At 37.2% G+C, this 17,464-nt stretch overlaps 1 protein-coding gene across 8 annotated transcripts in view; it reads right to left on the bottom strand.

Moving 5' to 3' along the window:
- The window catches only part of Rdx (roadkill), a 52,063-nt gene that overhangs the window by 23,360 nt on the left and 11,239 nt on the right, over positions 1-17,464 (bottom strand). For 3 of the 8 annotated variants that reach the window (XM_064037348.1, XM_049838883.2, XM_049838881.2), the window contains exons 2-3: positions 13,556-13,589; positions 887-922 (exon numbers count right to left, since the gene is read on the bottom strand). Coding sequence is in view for 5 of the 8 variants with exons in the window: in XM_049838881.2 (XP_049694838.2) it covers positions 887-922; positions 13,556-13,589 (70 nt within the window). In the remaining 3 variants the exon portion in view is untranslated. Of the gene's footprint in view, positions 1-886; positions 923-8,785; positions 8,902-8,980; positions 9,262-13,555; positions 13,590-17,464 lie in introns of those variants that run through there. The other 5 variants (XM_021344860.3, XM_021344857.3, XM_049838882.2 and 2 more) reach the window with 4 other exon arrangements.

The following is a 17,464-nucleotide window of genomic DNA, read 5'->3' as shown; positions in this document are numbered from 1 at the left end:
TCTGTCTGTCTGTCTGTCTTTTCTTCACGCCTAAACTACTGAACCGATTTGTGTGAAATTTGGTACAGACATAGTTTGAAACTTGAGAAAGGACATAGGATAGTTTTTAATACAAAAAAAAAAATAAAAAAAAAATTATTCCGGACATATAGCGCCATCTATTGGTCAAATCAAAAATCTGCTGGTAGTCACTATTCCACGCGAACGAAGTTGCGGGCAAAAGCTAGTAATGTTATATTTTAGCTTAATTCACACCATACTTTGTATATGACGACGTATCGAATAGCGGAATCGTCTAACTACAATAACAAGCTGATATTGGCTTAGTGTCACTATGTCGCGACTCGTGGCCACTATACATTTCCTGGTTGTAAATCAGCGACTATTAGGCTTTAATGTCGGGAGCCACTGCCGCCCGCCGACGGTCTTGAAGTTAAGGAAACGAGACAGAATTATAAAAGCGCGCATAACCTCTGCTGTCGAGTAATAGAACGTTTGGCCTCGTGAGGAATCGAGCGATGGATCGACAAACTGAATAATGGTGAGACTTCGTCGTTACGTCATGACCTTCATAGGCTGGGCTGTGACGTAGACGCACTCACGCCTACCTGTTTGCACGTGGCACAATAAAACCAACGTTATTATTGAAACTGTTCACATGGAAATTGCAAATGAAAAAGAAACTTTACTTGATAGTTTTTTCAGACTGCACATTTGTTGTAACGATTATACAATTGAAGGCTAGTTGTAAGATTTTAAAATTAGATACACAGCCCAACTTTTGAGGTACGTTATTTTAAAATTAAATGTTAGATGTTAAATACGTTTAATACCCAAATTATCAGAGTTGTTAAGATAAATAAATGACTTAAAAATTATTACGTACTTCAACGAAGAGGAGCGCGCGGTTTGCTGATTATACCTAGAAAGGAAATGACAATATTGTTATAGTAATAAATAGACGGGTGACTTTGGAAGAGACCTAGGATCAAGGCTCATACTACAAAAGATTATCATGGGCACAACGGGCGAGGATAAGCTGTAAGGCGGAAGCGTCGAGCGAGGCCGAGGACGAACGGCCAATTCTGAATCAAACAGAATGCCTCGCATATGAACACTGAAGCGGTTTTACTTGCCACCGTTCCGTTGTAAGCCCACAATGCTTATTTATATTTGGGTGCTAATTAATCAATATTGTTTTTAATATTGTTAAAGCTATTCAAGTTAATATCAGTGCATATACTCAAATGATTTGTCCACATATTGCAAAAAACCGCTTCCAACCCAACACCAGTTCCAAACAAAGCGTGAAAGTTACAAGTTCTCGGGGAAATCATTTTGAAATGATTACAACGACACTTAACACGTTTTAAATACAAAGAGTGACGTGAGCAGGAGTTTGCGAAGCCGGTTATGTAAGAACGCACGCAAAGGCAGGCAAATGGGAAACGAAACCGATACACGGACCGCGGTCGCCCCGCCAGCCACCATACACCATCGAGTATTTGGCAACATCGCTTTGGAAAGCGAAGACATGGACGACGCCGCACCACATGCAGACGCTAATCTAACTAGGACAGATTGATTTATAACTCTAACAAGAAACTGTGCCACCTCGGCCCTACGAGTTCTACATTGTTTTGCCATGAATATGCAATCGCAAATAGATAATAAAGATTAGAATTAATTTTATTGACGCTTGCTTCAACAATTTGTTCTACTTGACAAATGAGTTTACCAGGAAGCGCGCCGAGTCCTTTCGTCTCATTATAAAGTGACAAAGAAGGCTGAAATAATTTGGCCTCAAGTTTTATTGTCCTATGAATTACTAGATGGCCAAAATGATTGGCGAGACCTTGACTTCAGCCTAATATAAATTGCATGACCCTACTTCCTACACCAGCGAGGGTCGTCACTGCCGATTGCCTTTAATTTTATCTAACATTTTGATGGTCATTTAGAATCTGATATACATGATTATGTGGTTTAACGGATATTTACTTAATTTTTATGTTAAACCTGTCTTGTTTTGTTTTTTGATAACCAGGAAATGTTGGCTGTATCTCAAGATGAAATGGTAATTCTTTCAGCTCCTTACTAGATACTGAAATAGTGTAATGGGGCAGAATTAAATTGAATCCAATGGGATTAAATATCGGCAAGGAGAAGACAAGGCCGGCTGAGCGTCGGTAAGTCTACACATGATACGCCGACCCGGAATACAAACTGAAACCTTGTGGTTTGTTTAGCAAATACAAGCTATTACACAAGCAGGGTCATCTTACAGAATCTCTTGAATAAAACGCTAGTTATTTATTATGTCTAATTTATAAAACACATCAGATATTAAATATATTCATCTCATATCTTACAGCATACAATAGCAATCTATCAGCACCTACAGGTAAACTCTATCTTTACCTTTAACCTTAAAATATGCAAATGCAGCTGTGCCCTCCTTTTTGCAATTTACCAAGTACTTTATTGTGCTGCACAAACTATCTATGGTAGGTTGAATTATTCTTATTGCGAGCTCTCGCTCAGCACGTTTATTAAAATTATTTACTAGCCCTGACACAATACATCTCGGTTAGATGTAGGTGTGCATGTAGATGGTCGGGTGTCAGTGTGTGCGTGTGTCAAGCTCGGCGAGACTCTGGCAGCAGTTGGTGCGAGGCAGCTCAGCACGGGGCATCGAGAACGCGACCCGGTTCGCCGCTCGAGAAAGCATCGACAAAACTCGGTTGAGGCCGCGCACACAGCCAGGCGGACGTACACTTTCAGTCTTCGTATGCGCACCGTGTGTATATTAAGAAACACTAGACAAAAACGATATAAACCGTCCGTCAATTACGAAAAGGCGCTTTTAAATAAACACCTCTGATTTTACTTCTACACAGTCATATTATAATTTTTATCATAATTTTGAAATTATCTATGAGTCATATATGCACGTGGTGTATTCCAGATACATTTTAACACGTGATACGATTACTCATTAATCCAAGTTAGAAAAAAATATACTTATCCTCTATGTCTATCAGAATGAGGATATTGCAAGGTAACGGATATTTGCAAAAATACAAAGAAAATTTTGGTGTCGCTCCTAAAATTCTATGACCTTCATTATGCCAAAAAATGCCTGTGTCACATTGTTTGTATTCCATCTATTTGTTATAATGTAAACGCTGAATTATACCGTGCACAAAAAATATTCAGATGTGTTCGACCTTCAAATTGATGCCCCCGTTCTACTTTCCTACATCTTAACAAATCGTTAATCACCATATGTCTGAGAGCTACAAATTGGCGCAGGTGCGAATAATAGCATAAGTTTTTTTTTAAACAACATACAACTTTCATTAACTTATTCCCAAAACGTTATATCACATTTTCAAGACTTTCAAAAAACCTTCTTCTAAGCACAAAAAGAACCGGGTCAATTTTGACATCGTAATGCATTTGACCTACATGGTAAAAGAGTGGCATTTGAAAAAAATTGGGCAAGGCCTACGTGTGTATTATACGGCTTTATTTTGTAGGGCAATCGTTTACATGGCGCTTTGGCTTTAACAGAACCAATGCTATATCTGCACACGTGATAATAAGCAGACAGTACTTTAAATAAATGGGGTCTTCGATGATAAAACGGGTTACAATTAACTTGTTTTATATTGGGCGATAAATCGAGATACAACATGATGATCTTCGTCGCGCTCTACAACCGCCGAAGTTGATTTCGGGTCATTCTACACAGTAAGGGGCACAAGGTAAAAGATGGTGCATTGAAAATGGCCTTAAGCCCAATAGCGATCTGCGGCCGCGTTGCTTCCTATTGGCGTCGAGGCGACAATGCCAACGCTGGCGGCTGCTACGAAGGTGACGGAGCTGCAAAGGTCGATCACCACTCCATCGCTAACCCGAAGCTGTTTCATTGAGTGCACTACACTGCTTCTATTTAGACTCGATCGAGTTATTGAACCATGACTCTAACAATCTCAGAATGTTTGGTAATAAAGCCTTTTATTTTTATTCAATTATATCAATGATTACTAATTGATTTCAAACTATTATATAACAATTTAATGAAAAAGAAAATAAACGGTCACGTGCAGATTTAAGGCCTTTTGAACTGATTGTACCATGTATTTTATGGTAGAATTATGAATAACAAAAACTTGGTCAAGTATATACGTCGCCCCAAAATAAGTGACCTCAGTTTTGTTAGCTCAAGCTTCTCAAAAACAATTTATGTATAGTTAAACAATACTAACGCAACATTCGCGCCGTTACACCTACTTATATAGGAGGATTATATCACTGTCTTTGTTCTATTATGTTACTGTTTATGAGGTACTCATGACAACCAGATTTTTAACACGCAGTACAAAAATGTGGGACAAGCAAATCTCTCAAAAACATTATCGTACATTTTCGCAGGTACGCTTAATGGTACTCCGAATGACCCCAAATCATTAAAGGGCCCCACGGAAAGTATAACGCAAACACTAGAGTTTTACGGGTCAACCGAGGCAGGGGCTGCCTACCGGAGGGAGGCCGAGGCGCAGAAGGCGTAGGGACGTCGAGCGGGGGAGGACCCTGACACAGATCCAAACTCATCAGTAAAGCGGCGAAGGCCTCGAGATTCGGTTGCTATATCATCGATTCCTCTACGCACCATACCGCTTTACGCACAAAATGGGTCAACGCGCGCGGCTCTTCGACAAAGTTGGAGAGCGCGCGATGTCCCCGTTCCGAATTGCTCCCTCGGCAAATTAACGCCTCACGCTACTGTGCTCTAAATCGGCAACGGATAAAATAATAAATAACAGCTATATACCTGATACTTCATTATTGACATCTACTTGGCGAATTGTCCTCATTTCATCCATAGTCTCTTCTTATTCATGTAACATTTTAACAATGTTTTTTTGGTCACACACAAATGATCAATTACTATAACTGTGCATTGTTTTATATTATGCATGAAACTAATAGGCTTCGAAAGCGATGTAGAGCAGCGTGGGCACATAATTTAGATCTTACGTGAGTGGGTCTTGTCATAGTTTCATGAACCACTTTCAGGTGAGTAATGACATCGGTCGAGAGTTACGGTGGAGTTGCGACACTATTCACCTAACAATCTTCTGAGGTTTCCAGGCCGTTAAATTAAAGAGACGTAACAACAATATAGGAGAGAGAGAGCATGATGATTCATGTTATTAAAACAACTGAATGAAGACATTTTATAAATACGCCTTTGCTCTATTTAACAGCACATATTTTATAATAATGATCTCTAGATTATCATAAATAAAGTCAACAAGTCCAATATAGTACCAGCCAATAATACAATACCACATAGCTAACATAGCATAACATGAGCGATATTAAAAGAAATCTGAGCAGTGAGCTGTTCAAAGTCGTATGTTGGTGAAACTATCGAGATCATCGTACAAAGAGGAGCGCGACGCACCGTGCCGACGAAAGACGCAGCGTACTTTCCATCGACAAAGACGCTATATTCAAATTATGAGGTTTCACCTGAGAAATGGCCACAAAACAAATTACAGCCATTCTCTCCAAAAGAGAAACACCAGTTAACAATAGAATCTCTTGCCGTAGCATCTACAACAAATATGGCCTCATCATTTTCGTGGGTGTTGTAAGAGGCAAATAAGGGTTATCGCCATTCTAGGAACTGTTAGCAATTCATTAAAATGTCATGAATTTCGTTACGACAATTTTCCCCCTCAAAGTTATTTGGATAGTAGATATTCTTTATAATGTTTGGGTATCTGCTCTATTTCCATTTTATTCATCAATATTGGGCTTTTAGTATGCTGAAGTTTTGCTTATTGGCTTAAGAATGTATCATTTATCTCTATAGCTTCGTGCCATATAGTACGTAGTAAACCTTTTCTAGATCCCTGACCAGACTTTTGAGAAGATAATCCGAGTATAAAACAAGATTAATAACGGAAATGTTCTATGTTTGCCCCCGTAAAATTCGTACGATGGCATAAAAACGGAAAAGAATAAATTTGATTTCCCAAACAAGATTCAGCCGTGTATATTTGATAGCCTTGACCTTGTGTAATATACATCACGATAATAAGGAAGACTTTGAATACGTATGTAATCGCTGTATCAATAAATTTGCTATTTATATCAACATCATTATGTAACTAGGCGTGGCTCCAGTACGAAACTCATTTTTAAAACATAATTCTTTGGTAGTCAACCATCTTTTGGTCACAAATTGCTATTTAAGGCAAGTTTCTAAGATTCTTTAGGTTGATTTGAGGGCGCAGGATCGAAACCTAAGTTAAACTGATATCACCTTTGCATGATTTACTCCAGACTGTCAATGATATGGCAATGACACTTTAAAATTAAGAAACTAATACCGATAAACATTTGTATTCTGTCAGGTAAATAACCTTCTTTTTTGCCGAATAAGTACAGCTGTACACGTGACTACGTCAAAAGTTATACAATATACCGTAAATCATTTCATAAACAACACTATGTACAAGACAGTAAAACAAGTTGGATTACAGCCAGAGAGCTAACAAGCTTATCTTTTCAATGAGTAGATTCTTCACAATTTACGTTTCATAATTTGAGCGTAACGCCATTTCTATTCGGGTAACGGACAGTTCTGTTTAACCTGGCGTTATCGTAACCAAAATTCAGCGCCAGTGCTGCAAACCCAGTTAGTTATCGCATTCCGCTGTCAACGAAACAGGAGCACCGAGTGCGGGCTCGGCCGCAATCTTTCGCTTTGTAAACGCTCACCGGCCCTCGGACTAAATTGATACATTCTTGCGAAATAACCTCGCCCAATTTATTCAAACAATCATACTAGATTGTTAGACTATACTTCACGTTCTATACAACAATGATATCGTAACTTGAGCCAGTTCACTGGTTAATGCGCTAGCATAAGTTACATTGGTAATGGTTGTCGCATTATACAATTTAAGCGAATTTTGAGGTGACTGGTCATGATTCGGTATCTATACATATTGCTATCGACTTCTATATCAATTAATATTAAATTAAGCAACCTATTAGTTGGCGTATACAAGACATACTCTGATAACCAATTACATTACTACAGCCACTGCTTGTATGCTAAATATGTTAATTTCGCTAACATGTACGATAATGTTTGGTATCAATATTGGATTGTATATGAATATGGAGATTTCTGAGACCATAAAAGTAATTATTTGTCAGGAAGGGCCAAAGAATGATCAAAATGAAAGTTTTTATATCCAACTCAGTATTCGAATACCAACATAAGCAAAGCAAAATTTTAACAGGGTAGAGGGATTACTGAAGACCGCGATAAGTCAATGTGATTTAAATTGAAGTTTAAGAGGATGGTTATAAATATAATATGGGGTGCGAGGAGGGCTCCGAGGTGTTCGTTACAAATAAGAGTAAAGAGGGTCGAGACGAAGGCATCTATCCACACTTGTATGCTCTTCCGTGCATTCTGTGCGGAGAAGGTCGTCGACCCGCTCCGAGGAGCATCTCCGCAAATCTTTATTTTCTGCCCAAGATACAAGTCTAACTTTGTATAGACGCCACGATTTGGGGGAGACTTAAGATGGTTGCGACGAATTTTAATGTTATTATAACGCTATAAAGACTTCTTACTTATACATATAGCGTACATTGTAGGACTTCGATTTATAACGTATTGTGTTTTATACGCTAATTTCATTAGCGCATGAAGTATTATGGTGTTATTGAGGAATTGGTCATGAAAGTTTGTGTTTATGAAATTAACACGTTTCTTTTTAGCGCGACAGCTGTCCACATAGTGAGATAATAACTTGATGGTTTTAGATATCACAATATTTTGGGGGAGACTAGACATAATTAAAGAAATTACATTAGAACAGAAACTCGCAGAGCTGAATTTCAATTTCTTTACAATCTTAACAAAAGCTAGAGCGTTACATTTGCTTTCACAAAAAAGAAACATCAATGAATAAAAAAAAGGCTATTGGAACATCAGAAGGTGAGCGCTTTCCGGCCTCGGTTGGCTGACTACCTGCTAAAGGAAAGAAACGAACCCATGCGTTATGACACTGTATTATAGCAACGTTGTTATATATTATCTTTGGAACAGATCTTGTTTGGGGTCATTTATAAATAAAACAGGTAAAATAACACACCCAAATCATTTGGTCATCTGTTGCAAAGATCCATATAAACAAAGAGCTGCTTCAGCTTAAAAAGGATTACCAAATCATACAAAGATAGGAATGGATCCTGTAGATGAGGACATTATTGTAGATTTCGTTATAGTGTAAATAATTGCATCGATTTTCAAACAACGTTGCTTGGAAGCGTACAACGTTCCAAATAAAACACGGCGACAAGCAGGCAACGGTGGGGTTCGACTGTTTGGGGTAACCGTGACGAATGAGGGTGCCAAGGAATAAAAGATAACATCGAAACACCATAAACTGAACGCGCTCGAGGGGCTGCAGTAATGACAGGCCAATGTTTGATTTTCAATAATTTTGTTACTGCAATAAATAAAACGATTTAGAAAATACTCATTATTACTAATGATAATGGTTGCAGTAAAAGTGACTCGATTTCTAAGTTGCTCCCTCTACCTGTCGTTTGACGTTCAGCTTACACAACAAGGAAAGTTAAATGCGCGTGCGGGGCAAAGCAACTTTCGCCCATTGTAGAGATAGTAAGTACTAAATGAAAACAACACAATTTTGTAACTAAGGAGATCATGAAAGCATACCTGAGAATATTTAATTCATCAGTGTCAAGGCTCAATACATCATTCAACCAAATACGTCGCTTGCCCATCTGCAAACTGGTGACCGTACACGTGAGTGTTCTAAATCATGTAACGACCAAACCGACGAAAAGTCCTTCGATGAACATGATAAAATAAACTAGTTCCGCGTTGACTCCAACAACCAAAATAGCTCACCTGGCTAAGGCCATTATACGTTCGTATAATCCAATTTTCCAAAATAGTTGCACCACTTCGTTATCACAAACAACCACAAGTCAATTATAAATAAAAAGTGCAATAGTCCACTAAAACCGAATAACACCGGTATGCGAAAGTGTATCACGTTTGACAGTTTCACTTCACCACATGGCTGGTAAGTTGCGCGCGGTGACGTGACAGACGTACGCTGCGCTCGACGAATGACGGGCGACTGCCGTGACTCTACTGGACTCTCAAATGCCGCGACTCGGGGAGTCGACTGTAATGTGAATGTGAGCGCTTCTCTCGCCGCTCGCGGAGAGCGGAGCGGAGGCGCGGGGTCAGCGAGGGCGGAGCGCCCGACAACGGGCGCCCGCGGGACAGCTGCGCACCACAGACCCTTTCTCCGTTCAGTCTCCATTGTATTGGTGAAAGCTTTAGCCTGCCCATGTGCTTAACACGGCTTTTTGACGGATGTGAGATTACGAAGTTCAACTTTGGCATCCGCTGCAGACATAACCAGTATGACAATGGATTTTTGAATTACTTATAGATTATTATTTGAGCTAATGATATGAAAATTTGATGCAGATTAAGGTGATTGTCTTTGAATGAAAATAACAAAGAATCCAGAAGCAGCACATTATGATAAATAAGTCTCAAAGTGTAAATAATAATAAATTGTAAATAACAGCAGAACAATGAGATATCAAGCTTGAATATTGACTGCAGCTTTGTTCAGTGCACGTAGGGAGAAGTTGTTGCCCCCGAGTAGAGCCTTGAGCCGCCCTGTTCGACCGGCAAACAAATGCATGTGAATTACATTCAAATGATAATGGTTTTATACCCATGAAAGTAGTTCGATTAATATTTATTTTACATAAACTTAATTTTCTGAATAAAGATCACGTGTAATATTGGCCCGACAAAACAGAAAGTAATGCTACACTAAAAGTTTCACTTAGTTTTACTTCGCCCGGTTACTTTGTGAAAGGGTCTATAACTTTTAATGTCGAGGTTGAAGTATATTTAGTTTCTAGCGATTTTTTTAGAATGACTGATTAATTAAGGCTCATCCATGTTTCAGCCACGTTTGAAGTAGATATTAATAACGCGCAAATTCAGATGGCTTAATTGTTATATGTTCTCATACATAAAACACCACATAAATAAATTCTGCTTAAACTTAGTCAACCTTTGTTTATAAAATTTTGCTCTTTTGACTTTGGGGACAACGCATTGATTAGTCTCATTCGTTGCTCTTCAAAGCGTTGAATTTGAGCCCAAAGAAAAAACAAATTTAAATTGAATCGCCAGAGAGCATAAATAATGTGGGTATGTTAGAGAGATATGCGAATGAAAGACGACGATTGGTAAGGCCGGGAGGTTAGCTGCAGCAATAACGCGTGCATTGGCTGCCACAACAGAATATATAAATAATATGACCGCAAGGGTTAGTCAAAGTCATCGAGTCATCTCGCCCTCAAAGGCGTCTCAAACACTCGTCGACCTTGAAGCGAGCCTTCAGGGTTAACCTCCCGAAGGGAAAAAGCCCTCGGCCTCGGATGCCACAACCCACCTTACCTGCTCACATTATTTGTTCCTTTGTTTGAATTGAATCGTTTAGGTGTTGTGTTTCTTAGAAATTATTCGGGATAAGTTGGGTTCATTATGTTCTTGTTAGTTCACATTATAGTGTTGTGTTGCGAATTTTAGTAAATACCTCTTTGGGATTTGCAGCATTTACAATTTTATAATAGACGCTTTTCATGTGGATATAATTTTCATGGAGAATAAAAACAGACAGATACGTAGGTTATTCGGCAGGGACATGCAAAAAAAGAAAACAAAATGAAAGTGTATGTGCAAAAGAGGCGTAGAAGGTGTCTGATAAAGAACAAAAAATAATAAAAACGACAGTCAAAACAAAATGGTGAAGGGTTTATAGGCTAGACTTACTTTGTTTAACTTCCAGAAAGTACACATTTGAAGGCATGGCTTGACGAGATTTTTTTATAAAAAATAAATTATTATCAAGTCAAAAAATATACCAGCAATATGACAATTTCATTGGAAAATAAAATCTAAGTGCAAGACCCAGAAAATCGGTCTTGAGTTGGCAGTTTACAAATTATTATATTTGGCGTAAAATAAGGCCTTGATTGGATACGTGACATATCTATCAATTGAGTTGACGATTGAGAAAAATATGATGTCCATGAATCAATCTCAAATCAAGTTTTTGTCAATAGTAGAAAAAGTTTTAGGAAATATTGAAACGATTATAATATTTTTATCATAGTTAAATTATTGATGAAGAGAAAAACTTAAAAATGATTTGTAATTATTATGAAGCATTTTAATTTAATTCAATTTTCTAATTTTGGCTTCTCATGGTTATAGTGCATAGCACGTATCTACAATTTGCATAATATTCGGTTGTGTGGTATTCGTTAGTCCATATAATTGATCACCAAGTGCTACAGAAAAGTTAATTATGTAAAAAAATACTCGAAGTTACGGGAATTTGAAAATAAATGACAACCCTATAACACTTACGATTACAAAATCATGTACAAGCACTATGAATAATAAAACTAAACATCCAAAGCGAAAGTATTGATACATTGCTCTGTACCTTTGATCATTAAGCTGAGAAACTGTATTTTATTACTAGGTATCTCTCTTATTCATTGAATACTGGGAATTTACCCGATTTAGTTTTTAATACCTACCAATTTCCATGTAAGTAAACAGATCTGTAAAAAATTCCGTTAATTATACTATAGTTTTTATTGAGGATATTTTAATTTTATATATCTTTATCGCCAAGTTTGCACGTCCTCTTAGCGACAAATGACACATATGCAAAGAGCAAATAAACGATATTACGCCGATAATTGAATTGACTTTCCTTTATTGAATCAAGTGGCATTTTATTTTTATCAATCACTCTTTTGTTGTTCAGTTAACATTTAATTCGATGCACTCTGCGTCAATGCAGATTTAATTTATGAAGGGCGAAAACGATAATGGGTTAGTAAAGCTAGGGCTTTAACCTATGAAAACCTTTTACCTAGTTATTACCTTTTGAAAGGCTTATCGGATTAGATAAGGATGACGAACAACTGAAACCGCACAGCGGGGCGAAAGGCTCCCCGATACCGACATAATATTCTTTTTAGAAACTGCACCAGGTGCTACAGATCGCACTTTCCACGATTAACTTTCTCATTTACAATACGAGTTGACCTTTCGTTTCTATCGCACTCACTCCAAAAAAAGGGTGAATATTTTTACTAAACTTTTTAATGCTGAAAAGTGAAATTTTAATAGTTGCCTCATAATCCAGTTAACCCTGATGACGTGATGTACTCTATATTAATGTCATTTTGCGTGATCCACATATTTGATAATCGATTTTAAGTAATGAATAATCATGTTGATTAATATGGAAATTCAATTTTTAGTTCATAACCTACATTCAAACGAAAGGAGGCCATTGAGAAATAAGTATTTTATAGAGAGCACTAAGTTCATGAACGATGTTATATACCTACCGCGTTGTTTATCGATATGTAATGTTTTCGTTCTAAATGTTTTTATTAATATGTATGCGATATTAAGGTAAGGAGAGAGCAGTGGTTCACTCTCAACTCGACTCTCGCTGCGTGGAAAGCTCGCTATCTCGTCTAGGTGAAAATCCTACAATATGGTCGTTGTTACCTTTGCATTTAGTTCACAGTTTCACGGTGTGCCAATTACGCTTTGTATTTATTTAAATTGTCAATTGTTAAATCAGATACTATCAAGCTACATCTTTATTACGTAGATAAATATTTTCTAAAAATATAAATTGAGAATACCATATCGTTCAAATTCATCTCGTAACATCAATTTACTTTAAGAAAGTATTTAATTGGTCTCCAATTCATTAGAATACCTACTGCAGCAAAATCTTAATAATTTAATAACATATTATTTATTAGAGACGAGAGGCGGAACGCAACAGTGAAAGTGCATCTCTACATTGCGCTCGCGCACCGAGTTTAGAGCATTTTTCAGTCGTGATTAAAAAGAGAGAGAAATGCAAGAAAGCGCCGCTCAAGCGGGCGATGGTATAGTAAAATTTGAAAGCGCTACACAATAGCGCGTTGTCGAAATTGGAAAGTTGAGTGGCGTGCGTCCATTGCGTAACCGCTCTTACGAGCTGCGGTGTGACGCTGACGAAAGGTAAGGTATGACGTCACCAGCATGAAAGTGCATCGCCCGGCGCCCCACCAGGCGCCGCGGCCGAACAAATGCACGTGCGCTGCACTGCTGCGCTTCCTGCATCTGAGGACTTTCTATTGGGAAACCGCCGCGACAAGCACTCGACTTCTCTACACATCTAACTATTGGGAAATTCGACTCTCACGCATGGCTACACGAAACAAGATGCATCTGATTGAGCAATCAACTTTACAATGCGCTTGCACAACCACTGACACTGCGGACGAGGTGCTACGTTCGGTAAACATGAACGCATCTCAGATATTAAGGTACGCATATGTTAAAGATATTTGTACTTACAGTGTAATACGCTCTACGGCCCCCGCAGAAGTATCTGTAACGAAAACGTTTCGAATTTAGATTTATTTGACACGAACTTAATGTTTCTAACGATATTAATAGTTTCTAGCTGGAAGCGTTCAGTGAAATTGGATAAGCCTAATGGTTATAAGGTAATTGAAGATTGTAATCTACGGTTAAGACAACTTTTGCTGCTGCTGCCAATAGCTTTAAATAAGTAGATACTTCAACGTCTGAACGTGGCAAGTACTAAAAGTTTTATTCCGTACCAAAACACATAAATAAGGTACAAGAAAATGCATCGTCTAGTTTAAAGCCAGGATTTCACAGCAGGAATCGATTTTAGCAATCTCAAATTCTACACCTTATGCTGGAGGTGAATGGAGGTAATGCGATATTTCTCTCACGCCTATTTGTATCCGTCAATAAACCATCGAAATTGTAAATACAGATCTCCATGGCACATTAGTCATTCTTTATAATTAATTTATTTAATATTTATAGTTCACACTATCGTTGAGATCAAAAGAGAATGATATACAATAATGAAATCAATTGTGTAGTCATTTTGTACTCATTACAAGCTTGAAATCAATATAAGCCGCCTTGACACTGTTTGCTTTTACAGACGGACGGATGCGTGTGTCAGTATAAAATGTGTTACAATGATAAATAATAATTCAAAACATGGATTATTTGTTTATTAGTACATGTAGATGACAAAGTATTTTGGCTCTTAATATTTAATGTCGTTTTAGTAAACAAATTCGAACATATACAAACTATGTACAAAAATATAGGTGGAAGTAAAATAGCTTGTGCGGATTTCCACAAAACCCTGTAAAACCAGTTCTTAAAATTCAAAATGCTAAATAGAAACTCAGTGTACACATGATGAGTAAAGGTATTTTTGCAATAACCATTTTATAGGCACATAATAGTAATACCATGCCATACAAATGTCACGCCGATTGACCAATAAGTGAGAGAGTTAAAAAATTGAGGTCTCAACGCGGGACGCTCCTCAAAGGAGTTCATGGTTGAATGGAACATGTACAGTGTTCAAACACTCAGCCTCGTATAATTATACACCTTGACGCGTCATCGCAAGGTTTAAAATGCGATGGCACATCAGAAGCAGTTCCTAAATGTAGGATTGAGAACGTTAGTGAATATATAATGTTTTAATCTTTATATCCTCTAAAATAGAGTCGACTTCTGTTTACAAGATGGCGGCATTCAAGAAGTAGGTTGAGAGAACGCACGTCTAGTACACTCGTATATCACAAAGACTCATTAACTCATCGGTGTAAGATGTGTTGTGATTGTCAATAATGGACTCTATGGATTTATGACATAAAAACTTCAATATGATGGCGCAACTATCGGCTTATTAATTAATGTAACAATTATTTACTTAACTACGTCATAAAGAATACTATTTCTGTTCACTGTGTAAGGCAAGCCATTGCGCTCTTATTGAAAAAAAAATCTAATGAATAGGACTAGACTGTTCTGACTGACCTAGTACTAAAAAAAATTTTTTGACATTTATATTTTTATATTAAAATAAGTTTTATTTCTTACAACTTGATAAACTTGAGGTTTATTAGGTATAAATTATAATTTAATCTAGTGTTACATAAATTATGCTGTTATGTTTCTATACAGTGTAAATTGCACTAAGTGCAGTGATTACACTCCATATAAATTCAACTGAATCTGCATAAATCATGATTATCGAACATTCAGGTGTTCTAGCGCAATAAACTCTTAAATGTACCGATCTAATGCCTAGGTAATAAATAGTATAAGAAAGGCGAGAGGCTCGTGCACTTTCTACTAGAACATGGAACAAAAGTTACGATATCTCGTGTGATATAACCGCGAGTCGCTGTACACTGCCGTGTAACCGAACGATACAGCGATTTCACGCCCCATTCGACTTTCATAACACCCTTCTAAAATACGCACATATCTACAGAAACTTAAACGAAACCATTTCATAATGGGTATGATTTAAGCTGTCACCAATTTAATTCATTTTGTGTTTCTTAAATAATAGGGTTTGCCCTCAAAATAGTAGGTTTGTCACCAAATGTAGTCACCAAACAATATAAAATCAATTCCACAATAAATTACCGAAAATCATGGAGATATGGGCTCAAGTACCAAATAAATGGTTTTTTATGTATTATAATAGGTTTGTCCTAATAGTTTTTAAGCAAACTAATTTAAAGAGATCACCAATAAATCATATATTATATCACTAGAAAATTTCATGAAGGTCTAAAAATGTAGGGTGGTCGTCATCATCCTTTCAACCAAAAGAGTCTACTACTTAACTGGTCATGTGCCTCCCCCAAGGGTCTTAATTTCCACAGGTAGTATAAATATATTTAAATTAAATTTCTAGCTGAATAGTAAATAAAACACTTAATTAAAGTCAAAATAATCAATATTTATTGTTAAAAATAACAATCACTGTATAATCAGCGCTGGTTTGGTTTCTTTTTTTTTCTGGCCGATAAGTATTTTTTTTGCTTCTGGTGGGGGGTTGGCCACCTTTACGCCTATGGCTAATCCGATAATATGCTTGCATCGTATGATCGTACCTACAACCAACCTACAACCCATTCGTTGAGGCCCGAAAGCGCGCCAATTTGTCTCCCTTCCCTTCCTCTTCCCTTTGAACATATTTTCATTAAAATTATAAACTGATGTATTAAATTGGTAACGAATACATTATTTTAATAACTGAACGAAATAAAATGTAACTACTGTATTGGTGACAAAATAACAAATAAAAAGGAGTCGCAGTCAGGGATCGATTAATCGATTTATTTGGTGACAGATCTACCATTTTGAGCACCAAGCTATTATTTCAGTAATAAAACTATTATTATAAGAACGAAGTTTATATTCATGTAATGCACTACAGTTTTATTGGTAATCCATCTCATATTTTACACATTATATTGACAATAATTTGGTAATTCATACCTGGGAACACTCTTTGTTTATCTGAGAACGAAAATATTTCGTGGCGATAGATCTATTTATTAGGTGATACAATTTGATGACAAATATAAATTTTGGTGACAAAAAATATAGTTCCCTTTCATAATCTGATAAACTTTCTTCTGCTTGTTACAGGCTACTGTTCTGAAAATAAAGAAAACAACAGCATTATCGAAAGTTTCAAAAAGCGTATCCAAACAGATTGTGTTTGTGAAACTAAAAAGCTCCCACCTATACCACTGACACAGAAGTATGCAATAACATTTGAATAAATGACCCTACAGAAATCGGTACGGACCTTAGCATAGTTTCCGCTAGTGGCTACAGTATACTTCATGTTAACTGCTTCAGCCTACACAGTCCAGTTGATTGGCTAAGCCTGACAAAGGCCACTGACTGTGCCACGAATATTTCGGTCAAGTTATATGCTAACTCGCCGTTCCGTTTCTTTGAGCTTTTCATTGAGATTATTGCTCAATGCATATCAGATGTTATTATTCTTATTATATAGGTATCATGTATTCAATTAATTGTTAGTGCGATAAGGAAGTGGCAACTCAGTCCGTATATTTAATAATATAAATCGTAGCGCCTTCCAAGTGTAAATATTGCCACAGTAACAGCCGACTTTAGAAATGTTTACCAAACTCGTTCGAAACGGGGATAGAGCAGGTAGTTATCACGATTGTCTCTAGGGTCGGCTAACTGGTCCATCGATAAGGCTAAAAGCTCACACATTAAATAAACAAACGTACTAGATTAGAAACTAGCTTGTTTTGCAAGTTTCTAATGCTGTTGATTAGTTGTAATATGTTGCAAGTTATGAATATCTAACAATCTGGCTATGCCGCATTCTCTGACAAAGTGCCTACCTCGCTGGTAAATTGC

This window comes from Helicoverpa armigera, chromosome 12 (assembly GCF_030705265.1).
Source record: "Helicoverpa armigera isolate CAAS_96S chromosome 12, ASM3070526v1, whole genome shotgun sequence".
NCBI lineage: Eukaryota > Metazoa > Arthropoda > Insecta > Lepidoptera > Noctuidae > Helicoverpa > Helicoverpa armigera.
Note: the sequence above shows the minus strand (reverse complement) of the source record. Positions and strands in the feature narration are given on the sequence as shown.